The 21,896-nt window shown below is 45.4% G+C and overlaps 1 protein-coding gene across 7 annotated transcripts; it reads left to right on the forward strand.

Annotated features, from left to right (window-relative positions):
- The first annotated feature begins 4,907 nt into the window (after positions 1-4,907).
- Positions 4,908-19,959, forward strand: LOC136303620 (tudor domain-containing protein 1-like). 7 transcript variants are annotated; one of them, XM_066207224.1, is made up of 22 exons: positions 4,908-5,563; positions 6,658-6,759; positions 7,244-7,362; positions 8,491-8,555; positions 8,752-8,896; positions 9,285-9,390; positions 9,710-9,749; positions 11,259-11,307; positions 12,031-12,111; positions 12,436-12,612; positions 13,100-13,207; positions 13,702-13,872; positions 14,126-14,374; positions 14,959-15,081; positions 15,935-16,045; positions 16,226-16,396; positions 17,315-17,560; positions 18,077-18,193; positions 18,417-18,527; positions 18,781-18,948; positions 19,319-19,540; positions 19,713-19,959. In XM_066207224.1, exons 3-22 carry the CDS (start codon positions 7,293-7,295, stop codon positions 19,823-19,825), a joined length of 2,643 nt encoding a protein of 880 aa, XP_066063321.1. In that variant the 5' UTR covers positions 4,908-5,563; positions 6,658-6,759; positions 7,244-7,292; the 3' UTR covers positions 19,826-19,959. The 7 variants fall into 7 exon arrangements, with proteins under 7 accessions (XP_066063321.1, XP_066063319.1, XP_066063324.1 ...); XM_066207226.1 differs by lacking the exon at positions 6,658-6,759 and having other exon boundaries at positions 5,526-5,563; XM_066207222.1 differs by lacking the exons at positions 6,658-6,759; positions 7,244-7,362.
- The last annotated feature ends 1,937 nt before the right edge of the window (positions 19,960-21,896 follow it).

Raw genomic sequence — 21,896 nt, forward strand, 5'->3', positions numbered from 1 at the left:
TGACCTGAAAGGCACAGGGCAGTGACAGGTGACCCGAACAGCAGGAGCCCAGAAGCGCACAGGGCCGGGCCCAGGCAGCAGCAGCAGCAGCAGCACAGGGCTCGGGCACCGGCCCAGGCAGCTGCAGCTACGAGAGGGCAGAGGGCTGAGAGGCAGCTGAGCGAGGCAGCGCTGGCTCACCTCCACCAGGAATGCCAGGGAGGGCAGATCCCAGCGTGGCTCCTCCCTGCTTAGTGGCTGGAGTAGGTAGAAGCCAATGCGGGAACAGGTGTGGCCCAAGTGACGGCGCATCTCCCTGTCAGGGGGAAAAAGGCAGCAAGAGCCTGAGGTGGGGGGGACAGTCTTCTCCCAGGAGGTCTAACTCACAGGTCCGGTCTTTCCCCAGTATCTCTGGAGGGGGATGTGGGCCCTTTGGGAGGCGGCCCCTTCTGGGCACCCTCCTCTGCCAGCCTTTTCCAGTCGGCTTGGCCGTCCCTCGGTGACGAGGCCCTCGAGGCCATGAGCACAGGGACTGTGTGGGGCACAGGGGACAAATGTGGGAGAGAAGGGGTTCTCACCTGGCCAGAAGACCCACGGCATAGTGCTAGGTGTCAGCACAGAGCAGCGTGTCCCAGCCACGCTTGCGCTCCATAGCCATCATCTCTGTGTTCCACCACATTTGGCTGAACAGAGCCTTCATGGCCTGCACTGCAAACCTGTGTGCAGAGCAAAACCCAGGTCACACGGCGAGCGCTGGCGCCGGCCACAAGGACATTGAAAAGACAGGAGGACTGGCACCTGTTGGGGTTGCTGGGAAGGCCGTGTTCCTCCTGGCACGCTCTCCAGAAGTTAGCAACTTCCACTGGCATCTCTTGTGTGGTGATGACAATGTGGAAGAGGAGAGCAACAAACAGACGGGCTGAATGAAGGAGCACTGCCCTGTGGCATTTGGGCACCTGGACAGTCAGCCACAGCCCCAGAGTTGCCTGCAAAAGAAGCAGCCCGAGACAGAGCTCAGTGCTAAGATGTCCGTGTGGCAGGGCCCGAGGGGAGACGCAGGGGGAGCGACGGGCCTGGAGCCCCCTGAGCCTGCCCTAAGCCAGTGCCTGAGGCAGGGAGAGGACGGAGAGCTGATGGAGAGGGGACTGGGGAGCGAGCAGAGGCCGGTTCCAGAAGCTCACCGCCAGGGCAAAAACGTCCTCGTCGTCGCCATCGGAGGTGGTCGTTGTATGCAGAGGCCAATCCTCCATCACGCGGATGAGTGCTGGCAGCACCTTCTCCGCTGTCACAGCCGACGAGCCTATGGCTCTCCACATGCTTGCAGCAGCTCTGTGGGATTGGAGCTCTGTGTCAGGGCCGTCTCAGTCACAGTAGCATGCCCTGTGCAGCTGTGGAGGCCCAGGTGACAGAGCCCTGGTGCCCTGAGGGGCAGGGAGGGAGCATGGCAGCAGGCTGGTGGAACAGAGGGGCCCAAGGGTCCTGGACCGCTCCGCCTGTCTGGCAGAGCCCATTGGACAGGCTCTGCAGGGCAATGGGCCCTAAAGGCTGCTGAGCCCTGAGCTGTCAAGGCAGGTGGGCCCCATACCTGTCACACGTTGGGGCACAGCGCAGGAGGGTCAGCACAACGTCAGCAGGTTGCTCTTCGGCCAGCCTCAGAAAGTCCAAGCGCATCCTGGCATCCAAAGTGACACAGGCCGCCAGTCTCTGGTGAAGGTCCTTCACCATGGCTGGCACCTGGAGGAGACATGGGGAAGACCTGGAGCGCTGTCCAAGGGAGCAGCTTTCCCCAAGAAGTGCTTCCCCTCCCGCCACACTCTCCTGGCCTCCAAGACTCAGGGTCTCTTTTGTGTCGGTGTTTCTGAAGGCCACGGACTCAGTCACTGCCATGTCTGTATTTGCTGCGTCACTGATTGCAGCATCCAAGCGCTGAGCCAAATCTGGGCTGACATTGGGCTCTGCCTGGAGCTCAGTCAGCCTGCGGTCAGGCTCAGCTGTTGCACGGCTTCTGGTCCTCCTACGTCGAATGGGCACGAGCCTCCGGAACATCTGCAGGAGAGCAAAGGACAGGGAAGAGAGACACGTTCCATGGAGTGCTCCAAGCACGGAGCTCGGCCGAGCAGTGACAGCAGGCCCAGCCCAGGCGGGGATGGCTGCACGTACCTTCAGTGATCTGCGGAAGTGGCCACGGGTGGGCTTCTTCTCCTGTGTCTGCTCCATGGTTGCATCTGGCAAAGAGCGAGCGCAGCCAGAGCTGAGGGGTTGCAGGAGAGGCCAGAGAAGCCAGCCCTGCTCTCCCCAGGCAGGGACAGCCCCGGGATGCCCCAGGGGATGGAGCACAGCTGCTGCAGGGGCAGCCTCGGCCCCTCTTCCATCCTGTCAGTGGGCGGAATGGGAACGGGGATGGGATGGGATGGGGCCAAGCTGTCTGCAGCCATCGGCCTTGTGGCCCGGCTCTGCCACTCACCATCCTGCTGTGGCTGGAACTGCTCCAGCTCTTGAGGGGGTTGTGCTGGAGCATCTCCAGGGCTTGTATTTCTTCTCCTCCAGCAAACTGTGAAGAGGTCGCGAAATCTGCCCGCCATGTCAGCGTCTGGCCGCGAGGGCACCGACCGCAGGGTTGGGAGATGCCTCGGGAAAGCTCCGAGTCACCAAGTCCCGCAGTCTGGCCGCGAGGTCAGCTGCAGGAGCAGCGCTTCGGAAAGGCTCCGGGTCGGGCACAAACGAGCGGGCTGTGTGGGAACTCCTCACAGCACCTCTCTGGCGCGTCCTGTCCCGTGGCGTGCTCCGAGCACTGTGGCGTGGCTGCGTTGTTGCCAGCACCTATGTCACTGCGTGTCACAAAGGCTCCTCAGGCATCCTGTGCCATTCCCTGCCACGGTGACCACGCTGCTGCACCGTGTCACAAAGGGCCCATGCACACCCTGCCACCTGCCCCGGCCCTGCCCCCGCTCCACCCAAAGTGGCCCAGGTCCAAAGGAATCCCTCGGCCCAAGTGTCTAAGAGAGCCCAACAGGACCTTGAATGATTTGATGGCTCGAGCCATCGGCAACCGCTGCCCTGCTCTGCGGGCTCAGGGCGGCAGAAGGAGCCCCCAGGGCTGCCGACGCAGCCGCAGCGGGAAGGGCAAAATTTCCCCCAAATTCCTGAAATTTTCCCAAAAATCTCCAAAATTTCCCCCAAATGTCCCAATTCCCAAAAATTCCTCAAATAATCTCCCCAAATCTATTAAAATTCCCCCAAATCTTCCAAATTTCCCCAAAAATCCCCAATTTTCCCTAAAATTTCCCCAAATTACCTAAAACCACCAAAATTCCCCCAAATTATCCCAAAATTCCCCAAATTTTCCCCCCAAATTCCTGATTTTTCCCCAAATTTTTCCCTAAATTTTCTCAATTTTGGACCCGAATTTTCCCTAAATTTTCTGAAATTTTTCCCAAATTTCACCAGTTTTGACCCAAATTTCCCAAATTTTGGCCCAAATTTCCCAGAACTCCCTATTTTCCAAAAAAACCCTTTCCAAATTTCTCCATTTTTGACCCGAGTTTCCCAAATTTCCACCAAAATTTCCCAAAAGCTCCCAAAATCCTTTAAAATTTCCCATGTCCCCCCAAATTTCCCAAATTTCCACCCAAATTTCTCCAATTTCCCCATTTTTTACCCAAATCTGAGGGATTTCCCCCCATTTCCTCACGTGGGGGGAGGGGCAGCCCCTGCTCCGGCGCCTCCTCTGCTGCAGGAGGGGAGGGGAGAGAAAAAGTCACAGAAATCGTCAAAATTGACCCAAAATTGACCCAAAATGAACCAAAATGTACCAAAAATGATGAAAAGACACAAAGTCGTTCAAAATTGACCCAAAATTGACCCAAAATGGCCGAAAAATGACCCAAAAATATTCAAAAATGAGTCAAAATTGTCCAAAATTGACCCAAAAGGAGCCAAAACCACCCAAAATGATAAAAAAGATCAAAAATGTCAAAAATGTCCAAAATTTGGCCCAAAAGGAGCCAAAAATAAGAACATCAAGGTTTGAGAAGCTTGACATAGAAAGAACAGCTGAGAGAAATGTTCTTGCTCAGCTGTCAGAAGAGAAGGCTCAGGGAAAGCTTTAGCACCACATCCCAGTATTTAAAGGGTGGCTACAGAGAAGGTGGAAAATCCTTTTTTTTATATGGACTCCCATGGAAAAGACAAAGGATAATGGATTCAAATCACTTCTGGGGAGATTCCAGTTAGACACAGGAGTAAAATGCTTCGCAATAGAAAAATCAGCCATTGGAAAAATCTCCCCAAGAAAGTGGTGGATTCCCCAGCACTGGGTAATTTTAAGATTCAGCTGGACAGGGTGCTGGGTCACCTTGTCTAGATGTTTTAAGCTACAAGAAAGCCTAAATTTTTTGAATTTATTTTTTTTAAAGAGGTTTGAATGACAGAGAAGTACTTCTTAGTGCCTTATTTCTTAGTTCTTCCTAGGCATGAAGATTACTGGGCTAATCTTAGGGACAGAGGGACAAGGGGCAGGGAGATGATGAAGGCGGTATGATCATGATTGCCCTGTCTCCTCGCAATCTCCCACATAACAAGTGTGCCTACTCTGATATGCAATGCTGAGTGCTTTGGCAAGTGGATTTCTTGAAATCCCACCACATCCCACCAAATCCCACCTAATTTTCCTTCTCCTTGTAAGAGCAGCCTCTGATCCACCCAGCTTCTGCTCAGGCTAGAGCTAGGGGCTGGAGGTTCATGTAAGCCAGGAGAAGCCTTTCCTCTGACTTTAGTAGGTGGTATCTAAAGCACTGAGAGAAAACTCAGCAGTCCTCAGATGTGTTTTTCACTTTTGAGAATGCTTAGTTTAGCAGACAGGATCCTAGACTTAAATACAGATGATTTAGACTGAAACACTGTCACAGCCAGATGCAAAATGACTTAAGGCAAAATAGCCGTGCTTCAGCTACTTCTCTGTGAACAGAGATAATTATTCCCTGCTGTACAGAACATGTAACAATAAAATCCATCAGTGATTTTCTGCACTTCAATAATAAGTACAACAATTTAGGCACTAAAATAGATCAGATTAATTTAGTTTTTGGTGAAAGCTTAATTGCACGGCATTGGGAACACCTGAGATCACGTCTGACTAGCAGCATAAACCTGCAGCAGTCTTGAGGATGAAGTGTATTTTCCCATGAAGATAGAGACATGGAGGTGGGAAACAAAAGTTGAAGAAAAGGGAAAAACACCTTGTACAGAAGAGAAAGAGGAAAAAAGGACAAAGGAAAATGAGAATAGGTTGGAAATGGGAGATGAAGTGATGTACGTTCTCGGCTGCAGGGCAAAATTCAAATACTTTAAAATACAAATGCATCAATTTTATGTATCAAATCTCAGCTTTTTGCATAGCTCCCACAGCCATTTCCTGAACTTGTATGAAATAAACTTGTGTTACTGGTTCAGCTGTGGGTAATTATGCCCACAAGAATGCTCAGAGGCCTGGAGCGCCTCAGCTATAGGGTCAGGCTGGGAACTGGAGTTGTTCATCCTGGAGAAGTCTCTGGGGAGACCTCAGAGCACCTTCCAGTACCTAAAGGTATAAGAGAGTTGAAGAGGGACTTTTTACAAGGGCACGTTGCGATCGGACTCGGGAAAATGGCTTCAAACTGAGAGAGGACGGGTTTAGATTAGATATTGGGAAGAAACCCTTTGCGAAGTGCTGGCACAGGTTGCCAAGAGAAGTTGTGGATGCCCCATTCCTGGAAGGGCTCAAGGCCAGGCCGAACGGAGCTTGAAGTAACCTGGATTAGTAGAAGACCCCTCCGACCTTCCTCCCTCCTCCCGGGCCGCGATGGCGGCGCAGCGAGCGGCCGGGCAGCACACGCCCCGCTCCGCCCCTGAGGGTCGGGGTCCCGCCTGGGCGGGGCGGGATGGGCGGCCCGGACCCGCCGGCCCCGGCTGGAGACGGGCCTGGCCTCCGGGGGCGGCTGCTTCCTCTCTTCCCGCCCGTGCGCCTCGAGTGAGCGGCCGGCCCTGCTGCCCGCATGGGGCGGCACGGACGGCGGGGAGGAGACCGGGGTGAGCGCTGCTCTGCGGGGATACAGGGGCAGGGGCCGGCCCGGGGTGAGCGCTGCTCTGCGGGGATGCAGGGGCAGGGGCCGGCCCGGGGTGAGCGCTGCTCTGCGGGGAGAGAGGGGCAGGGGCCGGCCCGGGGTGAGCGCTGCTCTGCGGGGATACAGGGGCAGGGGCCGGCCCGGGGTGAGCGCTGCTCTGCGGGGATACAGGGGCAGGGGCCGGCCCGGGGTGAGCGCTGCTCTGCGGGGATACAGGGGCAGGGGCCGGCCCGGGGTGAGCGCTGCTCTGCGGGGATACAGGGGCAGGGGCCGGCCCGGGGTGAGCGCTGCTCTGCGGGGAGAGAGGGGCAGGGGCCGGCCCGGGGTGAGCGCTGCTCTGCGGGGATACAGGGGCAGGGGCCGGCCCGGGGTGAGCGCTGCTCTGCGGGGAGAGAGGGGCGTGCGGTGGTCTCTTCGCTTTCCCCCGGGAAAGGAGCCGGGGCCGGCCCGGGGTGTGCGCTTTGCTGAAGGGAGAGAGGACCGGAGGTGGCGCGGTGGCTGCGAGCTTGGCTGGAGGCCGTGGGACGGGGCTGTCTAATTTTATTCTGAGTTATTCAAAATGACTTAATTTTAATAGCACCTGTTTAATTAGTTGCCGTTGTTGAAAGCGCGTTACTGGTGGAGTTGGTTCGCAGCGTCGCTTCGAAGACTACTCTGCTTTATTAGCAGCTTCGTTTTGGTTTGTTTTCTCCTATACTTTTCACTTAAAACAATTATATTGCGTCTTAGCATTTGGAAGGCAGGTGCTGAAGACACCTTTCAGCAGAGCCCAGGGCACTGCTTCCCCTCGGGCAGTGCCTCCCCTCAGGCTCCCGGGCTTGAGGAGCCCAGGAGTGCAGCCTGTGCTTTTTGTTACTAAAAACTTCTTTAACAGAAGCACAGCGAGGTGTCTCCTCCAGTGACACAGCGAGCTTCACCTGCAGGTGTTGATGGTCACTCCCGTTTGTCGGTGTGATCCTCTCCTAAAGGAATTTTCATCAATCTGCAGTATTCATTGTTGAGTTCTTTAATGCAGAAAGTGTTTTGCTGTGCAAATAGAAGAAATAGATGGTAGAGAATTAGCCTTCCAAAGTGAATGCTTAAATATATCTTCAGAATATGACCCAAAAATGCTTTCATTTGTGTGCCTACCTGAATTAATCTTTAAATCCATGCTTTTGCAGTTACCTGGCTGACAGCCACCTTTGGTTATACTCTAATGGTAACCTTTACATGATGGCAGAACCACTTAATCTTCAACATAATGAAGTTGCAGATGCAGATTTAAGCAGCAGGGTCACAGGTACAAACTTACTGTTGAAAGCTTTTAGTTTTGAGGCTGAGTTTCTGAAATATCTAACAAAATCCAATATTTTGTAATCAAACAGTAGAGGGTGTTTTTGGCAAATGTAGAAACAGTACAGAAAGTTTTAACAGCAGCACAAGTGCAATAACGAGAGACTTTGTCCTAAGCTTGACAGAGGTATCTTGATTTTATTCTTCTGTGATTGTGTATATGCTTTATTATTGATGCACATCATTAGTATGAGTATAGCTTATAAATACAGCTACTAATTATCCAAACTTCTGCCTGCTGAAATGTCTCAGAAACTAAAAAAACCCACCAGGATAATTGAAGTGTTAGGGAATTTGGACTGATATGTGGGAGTTGGAGTTCCTTCAGCAATGTTTCTTGCTTCTTAAGTGCCTCAGTACTGTCTGATCCATGGTCTCTTACTCCAAGCTGGAGAGAGGGAAAGGCTTCACTTTGGGAGATCTGAACTAGCTTTATGTAAAAACACCTTAGGTCTGGAGAGCTCATGGAGTTTGATTTCATGTCAGGCAAGAGTTGTAGTTCAGGCAGAGTTTACAGGATTAACTTGCTTCCAGGTGGGGAAAAAAAAGGCCACGTAAGCTTTGTGCTGTCTCAGTGGAGACCTTCGACAGGCCTGCCAGGCTGGGACAAGATGTGAATGGCATGTGTAGCCTAGAACAGAAACAAATTCTTTGTAGCTGGATGAGTTGCCCACTTATAAAGAGAGTTCCTACTATACTGATATGCAGGCTTAGCTGAATGTCTTCTAAAAATTGTTTGGTAAAGAAAAAGTCAGAGGGTTTATAAGGCACTCACTGGAAAGTCAGAATCTCTGCTTTCAGAGTGTTTTGTTTCTCAGTCTTGAGTGATAAGCACAAAAGGTGAAACTGTTGTTTTAGTAATACCACTGATTGCATTACTGAACAAATGTGGTATCAGAATAAAAACAAGTGACTTCCAGAGTGTGTCATGGTCCAGGCATCTCCATTCACTCAAATGGGCTGGCAGAATAGTAGGAGTAGCCAAGAGCCTTGTTTCTTCCTGCAAATATTCCTTAACATAGGCATGTGTTAGCGTTGTTAATCAGATCCCTTTTGCAAATACTTCTGCTTCTAGGAAGTTCTATGGAAGACAGAACTGGTAGAGAGAACTGCATAGCTGCATCTGATAAAGAAAATACTGTGAGTTATTTCACTTTATAGTTGCCCCAAGTGTTCTGAGCATTTCTAGATAGCAGGAATTACCAGCATGTATTTCTCCTTCTAGAACTTAGAAGTTTTGTCTCCTTTTGTTGTCATATTTTTGTGTATTAGAATATTTCTACCCCAACGGGCAGCTTCTTTCCAGTAAGAATGACTTCGAGTTTTTCTTCCACAGGTGTCACATTCTAATTGGATAAATGGGAAGCCAAAGAAATGGCAATATTCCAAGGGTGCCTTTTCTGTTCGCTGTGATAAGAGTTTCTTGAGTTTATTAGTACCACCCCGTAAAGGGGGCACTTGCCGTCGTCGTGGTCTGTTTGGTAAGTGCTGTCCTGTAGTCTGTGACATACTGTACATTTATCAGTGAAACTAGATCAGGTTTGCTCAGGAATGTCTTTAAATGGATGTATATTTTTAACTCTCAGACACAAGTACAGACTGTTCAGAACATAGTTGGAGTAACAGAACTGACAAGCAGAAGACAGCATTTCCTTATCAAAAGTGGTGGGTTTTTTTCCTTGAAAAAAGAAGTAGAAGGAATTTGGGACATTTGGGGCAACAATGTCTGATAGCTGTATGTGAATACAAATGCCTATTTTTATTTGCTTAGAATTGCAGGGAAGTTGTTTTTGTAAAGCAGTTATTTAAACAGTTGTTCCTTCCAACACGTGTTTTGCTCAGACTTCTCATCTTTTTTGTTTGTTCTAGGGAAGTTCAGATGTTCACAGTGTCTGCAAACATACTATTGCTCTGCAGATTGTCAGAAAAAAGACTGGCCAACACACAGAGTAGTTTGTGATCCCATTAAACAGAAGTAAGTTTGTTGGAAATTCTGCCAAATAATCTTCACAGAAAGACCACGTCCTTCCCACTACAACATAAATGACCATGGGAAGGCACTGTTACAGTAAAATGTCCTGCTTATTCTTAGGCTAGAACTGCATTATCTTATGCCTGTCATTATTACATATTACCTTATTTGTAATTCTGCATTATAGCGAATGAGGAATAAGGGGTGGCAAAAATCACATACTATGAACACAGCCTTTTATCTATTTGCAAGTAGATTGTATTATTGATGCTACCTGTCAGTCTTTAGTTCTTCAAGTTGACATGTTTTTCTTTGATTACAGTTTAAGTAACAGCAAATCCAAGACAGAAGTTTGTCTTAAGGTATGGAATACGATTTTGACTATGTCTTGAATGGATCTGCTGTGAGTGAGTGACAGTGTGCTTCATTTAACCTGTATGGGAAATGAACAAGTTCCTCCTTTTAGAAAGATCAGTGCTTCAAACGAAAAGTTACTGGGGGGCGCATTCAGAAAATTGTTACTTCTAGAGCTCTTAGAAGCACTTAGAATACAGATGTATTGTGTCCAATTCAGAAAACTTCTGGTGTCTTGTTTCTGTGACAAAATCATGAGCTGACCTAGAGCCTTGGACATTTATTAGAGAAATACATTTAATGTATTTTACAGTAACAGATGCAGGTAAGCTGTTGTTCTTTGCTGTGGAAGGAACTAGATGACACAGTTCTCCTTTGTAATGTGTTGAAATCTCTTGATCTTACTTTGAGCCAAACATTTCTTCCAGTTTTCCTATGAACTCTTCTGCAGGATTTGATTTTTCTTTGTGTTTTCTTGGGATCACATCTATGAAGGTGAATAAGTTTGCAAACCTCCAACTAGCCTGTAGAACTCCTTTGTCATGTACTTCTTTGAAGTAGCTTATTCATCTGTTTAACTTTTTGAAGGAATTTAGAAAGGAAGCTACATGTCATGGGACTTCTGTTAGCTCATCCTGTTAGTTCCTGTTGTGTGTGTGCTTGTGACTGGGTTCTAATGAAACTGATCAACTGATGGTGAGGGCCCTTTTACCAAATGGTTGCACAATATGAATAAAAAATTTGCAGTCACTTTATTTTCAAAGAATGAAAGGGGCTTTTTTATCTTGTTCACCTTTTGAAGCTCTCAAAAGTTCTGTAGAAGAGAGCTCAGATTGCATGTTGAATGATATTAAGGTGCGTTACATTAAATTAGACTTTTTAAAAATGGATGCCAGCAGATAAAGCAGCAGCTCTAATCTACTCTGGGGTGTTAAGGTTACAGGAAAGCAGGTGGAATTCTTTTCTTCTCATTTATGAGAGTATTATAACTAGGAATTTTAGCTGAGTTGTCCTGTAAAACAGGTGTGAGGAGGTGAATGTGTGAGTCTCCAGGAGAATGTGTGAGTCTTGTTCTTCATTGATGTTCAGTGTATCTTTGCAGAGTTTCTTGAACTTCCTTACTCTAAAGAGCTACAGCTGAACAGCTTCATATTAAACATAACTTGTACTTGTTTTAAATAGGGTAGTTCAACTTCTGGGGATTCTTTATTTTTACCTTAATTTGCCAGTTCTTTGGAAGAGAGTGCAGAAGGTAGTTGAATTGATTGCACTTCAAGCCCCACTTGAAGCAGCTTTAATATGCAAGGCAATATTTCTGAAGGCCTTAATTATTTAGTCAGTCAGGGGGAAATAATCTACTATCCCCTCTTGTTCCAATTATAATTATTTCCAGTCCATTAAGTGTTTCTTTTCCCATTATGTTCCAAAAGGAGAGGATGTGATGTAGGCATTGCCAGCTTTGTTTTCCACAGCTCATGAGAAAGCGCTATTCACTAACTGGTGTTGATATATTACAGGAGGAAGTGAGGTTGAGTTTTGCTGTAGATGATGTTCTTCCAGATTCTCGTAAGTGCTTGATTGTGTGGGTAAAAATCCTACCACAATAAACAGCCCTCCCCAACACCTGTAAAAGATGAGTGCTTTTTCTTTTGCCCTCCTCCCTCTTGTCCCTTTCCCAACCACTCCCTTGACTTTTTTTTTTCAATTCTACTTTATTTCACCTTTCCATAAAATGTCAGTGCCTGAAATACCTTGCTAAGCTTACATGAAACGTGAGAAACTCCACTACAAAAATGCAAACATCAGAAAACTAAAAAAATCAAAGCAACATAATGGTATTGAAAGTTAGGACTACGGCTTCATGCATCAGGTATGGAGTATGTAATAGCTGAGAAACCCGAATTTACAAAGACATCTCAACTAAATCATTCCATACTCAGTATTGTAAATAATGAGGTAAGTTACGAATCCTTGTGTCTGAAAAGCTATGATCAGTTTTTCAGCCCACAGTCTTTAGGGGCTGCAGGTAAATGTTGATTGTTACTGCTTTGCTCATTTTATGAAGTCAGACAGTCTTGGAGCTGTGAATGTGCTCAGAGAACTCAAGTAGTTGAGCTGCTCTGAAATTACCTTTGTTTTGCATTTTAAACACTAAGTGCTGAACAAATAAGTAGAACATGCTCACCTTGTGATAGGGATATAGATCTGGCTCAGGGAGTGGTTCTGAAGTGAAACTAGCTGATGGCTATTTTGTATGATAAATCATTTATTCTTGTATCTGTATTTTAGAAGACTGCCTAAATAAAGTTCCCTTAGAAATGAAGCCTCCTTTAACTTCAGGATGTGATGCCAAAGGAGACTCTCCAAACGGTAAGCAAGCAAATCAAACTGAACTTGGGGAATTTTAAGTCCTTCTGGGCTGCATAATATTCTAGCTGCTCACTAGCATCACTTCAGACTTAAAAATGTTGGCTAATGGAGCTTCCTTCAGGTCACTACTGGCATTAGCTCATATATATTTATATAGTACATAACATTTGTGTAGTGGTTATTATGTGAGCATTAATTTCATAATAGGACAGGAGCTATCAAAATCCAAAGTATCAATAGAAAGAATAAACTATTTCAGTATGTTTATATTTTCAGAGTCAGCTAGCTTTTGATTGGCAACCTTTTTTTCTTTTTTATGTGCAGTATCAGAAAACCATTCAAAGGGAAGTGCAAAAAAATTCCCCGAGGATGAAGACTCCTCTCACTGTGCTGATTCAGTTGCCAAGTTTGTCTCTTTAAGTATCGGAGATGAATTTTCTGGTGTGGTTTCTCACATTAAAAATCCTGACACCTTTTTTTGTCAGCGGATGCAAAATGCCCGTAAGTGATGGGTTGGAAATGGGATGTAGAATTCCTAGTATGGCATTTTTCTCTTTGGTACGCAGTGGCTGGAGGAAGGTGATTTTTTCATCTGTGTCCATGAGCAGCCTTTTAATTCTGGGTAATCAGTAGCAAATTGTGTCCTTTGGGAAGAAGTGGCCTACCTCATCATCTGCCTGTTGTTGGAAGAGCTGTCTTCCTTGGTTTCTTCTTGGCATGCCTCCACTAGCTTGCTTTCAATTTGCACTGGCATCAACTTTGTCACTTTGCTGAAAAAATCCATCACTGGTTTTCCCTGTCTGTTCCCTGACACACATGAGGGCTCTCTCTTGGATGTTAATGATTGAGGAGCCCTAGTCTGATCAATGCTAAACATTTGAAATAATCTCCATTAGATTACAAGATGTTCTTCCAGGCTTTGAGCTTAATTGTTTTATAATGATTGCAAGACAGGCTGTGTTCCAAACCCTATGTGTTTTAACATCAGGTCAACTTGCTGAGCTTGAAGCATCTCTTAATGAATACTGTGACAAATTTCCCAGTAGTCCATCTTTCCGTCCTGCTGCTGGCAATGTGTGCTGTGCCCAGTTCACAGGTAAAAATGGAGTGCAAATACTAAGTTATGTCACTTAAATTTATTACCAAAAAGATGCATTTTGTAATTATGTTCAGAAATGTTTCATATAGAGTTTTTTGGTTTTGGTTTTTGGCTGTGGATAATGCTTGGTAGTGATTTAAAAACGATATCTGTAAAGTACCAAATTTAAAATGTCCCTTTATTGAGCAAACTCTTAATACTGGATTCAGATTATTTAGAATAGAATGGAAAATTTGTCGTTTTTTATGTTGCTAAGTACTATTTCCCCAGGGTTGGAAATAATATATCTTTGACATTTCAGTCCCCAAAAGAAGCACAGAACAAATGGGATTATATGTAATGATGCTGCTCTGATAGACTGCTTCTCAAAATGCTACTTAGCCAACACCTGGTAGTCCTGAGCTGTTCTGGGATGGATGTATTTTTATATTGGCCTGTCAAAAAAAGTAAAATTGTGTTCTCAGACATTACATCTGTATCTTCCTTTCTAGAAGACAACCTTTGGTATCGTGCTGCTGTTACAGCTTATGCTTCTGAAGACACAGTTTTAGTGGACTATATGGATTATGGTAATTCTGACTCTCTTCCACTGACCAGACTTCATCCTATAATTCCAAGCTTAATGGACTTGCCAGCTCAAGCCATAAGATGTAGCCTGGCAGGTATGAAAGTTTCAAACTAGACAGGGGAACAACAAGTGGTATTACATAACCATCACACCTGTAGTTATCTCACATTGAAACATAGGGAAGGATGGAGGTAATGGTAGGCATTATTTCCAGAATTCTTAACTTTTATGGCATATCTACGAGATGCGACAAATATTTCAGAATGTCCTTGCAGTTGTTGTACCTGTCCACACATTGATGAGAGTTGGACTGGCCTCAAACCTTTCCATACTATGCGACTTTCTAGATGTAAAGCCACCCTTGGGATCATGGACCTCAGAAGGTATTTCTTACATGAAAAGGCTGGTGAAAGACAAAGTGTTGACAGTAAAAGTAGTGGATAAAGAGAGTTCTGGATCTGTGGTGGAGCTTACAGATGCATCAGGTACCCCAGCAGTAAATATATCAAGCCTTCTCATCAAGGAAGGCTGGGCAGCTGAGAAACTGAGCATGGCCCTACCAGCAGCCAGAGGGAGTGATGATGAGCAAGCCCATGGTGAATATGAACACATCTTGCTGCACTGGCATTATTTAACCTCCTGCTAGAGTGGGCACAGAGAATGCAAGCTCTTGTCTAGTAAACTTTTCAGTCTGGCTCATCAAGTCCAGCCTTCACAAGTCCATAAGCTTCTTTCAGGTGCCTGAGTATAATATACAGTGTCAATTTCTGTGACCAGTCTTTCTAGTCATCTTTTTTGCTCTTCCTCCTTAGATTGTTTCCAGTAGCCTTGGTGACAGTAGTTTCCCTCTTCTATGCTCCCTACCCAGTTTGCAGGAACCAAGGTTCCCCAGTGTCCCTCTTGCCCAGGCTGCTGCCAGCTAGTCTTTACCTTTCTGTGTGGTTACTCTTCCCTCTTATCTATGGCTTGCTCTTTTTGATAATGAAGAAATGCATCAAACAGCTGGCATGCTTTTCTTACTTGGTTTTAGTCTGCAAAGAGGCTCTCACTGGTAATTAGTCTGTTGGACAGTTTATAACAAGAAATTCGAGAATGGGAATAAGCATTTGGGATTATTTTTTTTTCCTGTAAAAGTTACTTTAATTTCTTTTAATTCTGTGCTTTTCTCTGTCCTCTCTAGAGGACACAACGAACAAAGGAATGTGCAAGTGGATTAAATTAACTCTTAACCAAACACTCAGTGTCATAGTATGTACAATGTACAATCCTGGAGAATTCTACTGTAAGATTTCAATCAGCCATGGTAAGTTTATTCAGCTTAATTCTTTCTGATTTGTCATTTATTATAGTTCTAATGAACTACTATGTCAAGTCAGCTTACAGCACGAAGGCTTTCCTCTGGAGTTTTTATCTAAGAATACAAGTGGAGTGACAAAGAAATTGGATCATGGTATTGAAATCTGAAAATGTTGAAGATAAGCAGTAGAGGAGAGTGAAAGAGTTACCATAACCTAGCCAAAGGATATCTTAAATTGTATTTCACTGAAAGAGTGGCCAGGCATTGGAATAAGTTTTCCAGGAAGGTGGTAGAGTTCTTGCCTCTGGAAGTGTGCAAGAGGCATCTGGATATGGTACTTAGGGGTGATAATGGTGGTGCTGACTTAATGGTTGGACTAAATGATCTTGAAGGTCTTTTCCACCCTTCATGATTTATTGATTCTGTTAATAAAAGCAAGTAAGAGAAATGTTCCCTATGCCAAGACAGTGTTTACTGGAGCTCTCTTCTAGTACGCTCTTGTAATTTATAAAAACTTAAAGAGATCTAATAATGAAAGTGCAGCCATTGAGATGTGACTTCCTATTGAATTAGTTAAAAAGGAATCTTGTTTCTCTATCAGAAGCCTATATAAAGACTTCTGATTGCCACTGGCCTTTTAAGTGCTAGAAAAGGAATGTGACAAAATTCAGTGGCTGAAGAGGGAGCTAAAGGCATTCAAACAAAAAATATGGGGTAGCTCTTAAAAAGTCAGGGATGTTTGTTCATTGGCTTACATAGTCAAGGAATGCATTTGAAAGTTAACAAGGAAACTGTAGAGTGAACAGCATTGATAAAATTTAAGTCAGCTCATTTCACTGATCTCATCTTGTTTTTTCAGAGTTACTTGCTCTAAACTCACTTAACAAATCGTTGTCTGAATACTGTCAGAAAACACCTCCAGATGTTTTTGAGCCTGAGATTGGAGACCTTTGCTGTGCTTTCTACTCTGGCAAGTAACAGACTTAAAATGCTTTTGTTTTTATAGGGTGAGCATGAAAAATTAGCTGATAGTTTACATTGGCAGAGGACAGCAAAGAATTTTTTTTATTTACTAACAAGTGAAGGCTGGTAAACTTAGCAAATTTGTGAAGTAATTATTAATCTTTTCTTTAATCTTTTCTAAAATTAGAGGATGGTAACTGGTACCGTGGGGTGGTGCAAGATGTCACTTCAGATGGGAGTGTTCGAGTGAGCTTTGTGGACTATGGCAATACTGAGGAGGTACTACTGGATAATATCCACCTGATCTCATCCTCGTTCCTGAAACTTCCATTTCAAGCCATTAAATGCTGGCTCTCAGGTGAATCCTGTGAACTTTCTCTTACAAGGGCTCTTGCTTTTAGAGACTTGCTGCTTTGGGGGAAGGAGGTGGTGACAGGGAATACTCTGCAGAGCTCTGTAATTCTGTAGTTTTGGATTTGTTTGTTTGCTTTCACTTCTCTGAACTCCTGCCAGTTCTCTGGAGTGATCTCCATGGATTTCACTTACTGCTTCACTGGTCAAAGGGTGCTTGTTTAGCACTGCGTCATCCTGTAGTGCTTTCTGGTTTTTGGTTGTTGCCCTGCTAGGAGTAAATGTGCTTTTGTTCAGCTTTACTTCTCAAAATTTTTGAAGGCAAGGGAGCTAATCTGTTTTAATGAAGCAAGTTGGCCTTTCAGTTCTCTTTCATTTGGCACTGTACTTGTATTTGTACTTGTATTTGGCTGTTTCTCAATGCTCTGCAAATTCCTTTTCCACACCATTCAAAATTCTGCAGAATTTTTCTTTCTTTCTGATGTAGTCTGCTTGGTTTAAAAATGAAAAATGTGGAAACAGGAATAAGCTCAAAACCTCATTTTGTTCAAGTGTCTTTTGCAGTTCCCCCACCCACCCACTCTTAAAACACATAGGTTTTGTCTGCTTCTTTGATAAAAAGGGCTGATTATACTGATTCAAAAACAGTTTTACTGGTGTTGTTTGTGCTAAGGATTTACTTGGTTGAATCATAAAATATAGAAGATGAAACTTTGGAGTCCTGAGGAAATGTTGGCATTTTAGAAAAAAGGAGGAGGAGGGAGAGCAGTTAACAGGATGAAGGACAATGTGTTGCCCTAGGGTAGTAAAAGTGGCCTTGATATTTCAGGGTATGCTCTAAAGAAATTTTTTAAAGGAAATTATAATGCTGAGGAAAATTAATATTAATGAAGGGAGATATTTTAACAGTTATTTTACTTCCTAGGTATAAAGCCTGGAAATAGCAAATGGAATCCAGAAGCTACAAAAAGATTTCATATGTACACTTCAGGTTTAGAGCTTCAAGCCACAGTAACTTCTGTTTCTGAGGATGGAGCAGGTGTAGTGCTTACTGACAATTCCACAGATTGTCCAAAAACGATCAATGAGATACTAACTTCAGAAAATCTGGTTGTAAAAGAAGTTCTACATGATAAAAATAAGTTCCCAGACAAGTCTGTTGACCAAAAAGGTAATTAAAGGAATGTTAACTTTTACATTTAAAAAGAATTTTCAGTATTCCAGCCTTTAACTGTTATTTTCTTTTTTAACTACAATTAATATCAATGCATAGTTTTGGTTATATTGTCAGTTTTTACAGTTGAACACCAGCTGCCTTGCAGGTGGCATTACAGACAAAAAGAGAAAGGTAAAAATAGCTGTGTTTGTCTCAAATGAAGGTTGTTTGACTCTGTGGGAATCAGAGAATTAGAAGTTTTCTATGACTGAACCTTTTCTCATGTTTGCTTTTCAGGATCTTATTTTTTCTGAGGTGTTTTTTACTTGAGCTATTTTTATATGCCAACAGTTTATGAGCAGCAAAGTTAGGATAATTTATCTTGGTTTAGATTTGTCTTCCTGAAGGGAAGATAATGTATTTGTGTCTGAAATTGAAAAACTTATTCTAAATATCAAATAACACTTCCTTAAAATGTATGTATGCTTGGTGGACAGTGATAACACTGCATTTTCTTGCTATTTCTATTAGCAACCTCAGTTGGGCACTGGAAGTCAATTGAATTGGCTGTAGATGAAACTATGTCTGTCTGGGTAACAGAAGTTGTAAGCCCAAATTTGTTCTATGCTGTACCAGCTCCAAATAAAGGTAAGAAAAAGTGTACATTGCTCCTAGTAGCAGTAAGAAGTCACTGTTACAAGCTAGTTAATAAAATGAATGTGTGTGGTGAACTGAACCATGTGGAAATGTATCTTGGGCAGGAGGAAAATATAAAAAATTTATATTTTATATCAAAGGTGGGAGCAGGGGGGCTTAAGTATGCTCTTCATTGTACTGAGATGTGGTTAGTGAATGTGGGTTTTTTCTCTAGGTCCAAAGAAGCTCCTTAAGGAGCTGATTTCACTGGAAGACTATTGTAGATCTTGTAACAAAGAGCCCTTCCTACCAAAACTGGGTGAAGCCTGTTGTGCTCAGTTTTCAGGTGAGACAATCGTTTGTCCTTCCATTTCCTTGGCCAGTGTAAAACACAGCTTTCATTTTTGCTTTAGACAAAGGAAAAACAACTTGAAAGTGCTTATGGATCTCTTAACTGTGCTTCTTGTCAATTGGCCTTTTATATATCCACCACAGTATTTAAAAATTTCTAGAAAACTCTATGGTTTCTTATTCTCAGGATAAACTGTGTTTATAAGATGATTCTTCAGACATGACCGTTCTTGTCCCAATCTTTTCAGGCAATGGCAATTGGTACAGGGCTGTTGTTCTGGAAGTTTCCCAAGCTGCAGTGAAAGTACTGTATGGAGACTATGGCAGCACAGAAATTTTACCCCTTTCAAAGGTGCTGCCAATCACAGATTCCTATTTGAAGCTGCCTTTTCAGACAATTACATGTTCACTTGCAGGTAAAAAAGCCTCCCCAAAATAAGCAAAAAAAACCCCACCCCAAAAACCCCTGACTGGTTTTCTTGAACATTATAAATTTCATATAATTATAACATAATAATAATAACATTATAAATTATACCACCAGAACAGGTGGTGGTGTTCATTCCTTAATACTGGTAAACAAAATGATGATCTTCTGAAATTGTATATTGGTAAACATGGTAAAAGCTGGTTTAGAAAACATGATTTTAGTTCATCATGTCTAGAATTTAAGCTATTTGTATTAGGAAAATTTAGCATCATATTTTCCAAAACATGTACGTACGATTCAAGTTAGAGCTTAAAGGAATTATTTATACAACAAACTTGATTTTCCTTTTTTTGCAGGAATAGAGAAAGCTGAGTGGTCTCCATTAGTGCTTGACAAGTTGAAAAAACTATTATTGAAGCAATATGTCACAATTACAGTGAAAGGGATTAATGGAAATGTTAACTTAGTCACAGTGGAGAAACAGTTTGACAATGGTTCTGTGAATGTAGCTGACAAACTGCTAAAGGAGGGTTTGGTCAGGTCCTGCAGTGCTGAAAACTCGCACCCTGCACATCAAGGTACATACTTGAGCTTGATTACTTCAGTTTACTTATTCTGAAGGGCTTGTAAGCACAGGGGGTGGCTAAATGACTTTCTCTTCTAAAAATCCTGGACAATGCTACATGTTACCTCTTAAATTAGGGAAGGAATGTACCTGTGTATTTTGCTCATTCAATTTGGTTTTTGTAGGTAACGGAGGCGAGACCAGCTGCTGCTGCACGGAATTAAAAGTGCAAGTAAGATTCACTCCAAGCAATACTTTCTTTTTAATGTTTCCAGAGTTCAAAAGAAACCCTGTGTAGGAAGAAAATGGGAGTAGGAGGAGTAATAGCTACTGAAACATGGAAGTTTCATGAAATGTATCCTGACACTTTTTCTCAGGGTTTTTTTATATACAGTAGTAATTAGAGCACTCTGAAGCTGCTCGATTCCTGATAGCCACAAAAGGGATCCCAGAGCTGCAGCAGCCCAAGCTCCTCTCCCCTTTGCTGCGTGACTTCCTGAGCTGCTGCCTGCAGAGAGACGAGGCGCGGCGCTGGTCTGCCAAGGAGCTGCTGCAGGTAAAATGCCAAGGGGCTGCAGGGGAAACAGTGTCCCAGGGACGGGCTCCTCCTGCACTGAAGTGCCAGGCATCAGGGGAGCCTCCTCCTCCTCACCTCCACTCTTGGTGCTGTTCAAATGAGAACAGTCAGGAATCCTAGACTGGGCTGGGCTGGCAAGGGCCTGTAAGGGTCATCTGCTCCAAGTGCCCTGCAATATGACCAGGGACCTCTTTCAAGAGATCAGGATGCTCAGACCGGAGATATTTCCAGGCCTGGGGCATTTAGCAGCTCTTGCAGTAAGCTGTGCCACTGTTGTCCCACTGTTGCTCCTTAGGCCTACTCTGACTCAATCTCCTTTTCATTGAAAAAAAGATTACCCTGCCTTTGGGGCTCTTAGCTTGGAAAGTAATGGTTCATTCTTGGCTTTTTTGTTTTCCTTTGTGCAGCATCCATTTGTAACATCGGTCAAGCCTACATCCAGCCTGGTGCCACTCATCCTTACAGTTAAGAAGTGGAAGGAGTTGACAGGAATGGACCAGTCACTTAAAAACTTTTTCCTCCATCACCAGCATCGTAGAGGATTGTAGAGTAGGATTGTAGCTAGGATTGTAGAGTAGGATTTTAGCCTAGGACTGTAGGGTAGTATTTTGGCCTAGGATTGTAAATAAAGTTTCTGAAACCTCAAGTCATTTTGAAGATTCTCCTCCTTCTGAGCCTGTGAGAATGCTCAACATTTCCTTCTGAACTGTCCATTTTTGCTTAGAGGTGGAAAGTGACATTGATGCCTTCTTTGGTACGGTTTGAAGGGGGAGTAGGCTCTTCTTCCATCATGCTCTCCAGACCGCAGTGCCTTTGGAATATGGCCCACTGGCTGGGTTTTACCCAGCTGTGGCACTTGTGTCTGAGGCAGAAAGGGCAGTGGCATTTGCAGGCAGAACCAAAGGACGAGTGGGGCAGCCCAAATACCCTGTGCAGATGCAGGCCTTGAGCTCTGACTCGAGAGCATTTGGGTTCCTGCCACTTGCATTTGTATCCCTAAGTGCAATCTCTTTGTCTGGGGGAGAGTTTTGCCCAAGTGAGACAGCAGAAAGATCAGGGAGGCTGCTGGGAAAGGCGCAGAGCTGGTGCAGAGCTGTCAGCGGCTGCCAGGTGAGCCCAGGCCCCGCCTTGCCCAGGCTGGAGCCCCAGCAGAGCCCTGGCAGAGCCCGGAGCAGCCTGAGCCTGGGCAGAGGCAGCTGCAAGGAGGCCCTTGGAGCTGCAAGAGGCAGCAGCCCGGCCCTGGGTGCCTCTTGGTGGCCCCGGGCGAATCCTGCGCTCTCAGAGCCCAGCTGGCAGCCGGCTGCTCCCGAGGGGAAGCGTGGCCGTGCTGGGCACAGCACAGACCAGTGGCATCGGCCGTCCGGAGCGTGCACAGGAGCAGAGAAAGGCAAACCACAGGCGAGGGCTGCAGGCCTGGCTGAGGATTGCCACCCTTGTGCCGGCTGCCCTCTAACTCCTGGCCAAGGTGAGCAGTGTGTGCAGCGCTCTGGGCACAGGGGAGGGAGCCGGGCCGTGCCAAGCCGAGCCGTGCCGCGCTGAGCCGAGCTGTGCCGAGCTGAGTCGTGCCGAGCCGAGCTGCGGCCATTGCCCTCCGGCTGTTGTGGCCACAGTCGGCGATGGACGCCATGGCGGAGCTGCCGCTGCCCGCCGGGCTCAGCGCCGGCACCTTCCCCGCCAAGCTGTGGCGCCTGGCGAACAGCCCCCGCGTCCGCTCCGTGCGCTGGGACAGCCAGGCCCGGGGGCTGCTCATCGAGCGCTCCCTCTTGGAGCGGGAGCCGCTCGGCCCGGGCGG

This window comes from Chamaea fasciata, unplaced genomic scaffold (assembly GCF_029207755.1).
Source record: "Chamaea fasciata isolate MVZ Bird 193981 ecotype frontalis unplaced genomic scaffold, bChaFas1.0.hap1 SCAF_39, whole genome shotgun sequence".
NCBI lineage: Eukaryota > Metazoa > Chordata > Aves > Passeriformes > Sylviidae > Chamaea > Chamaea fasciata.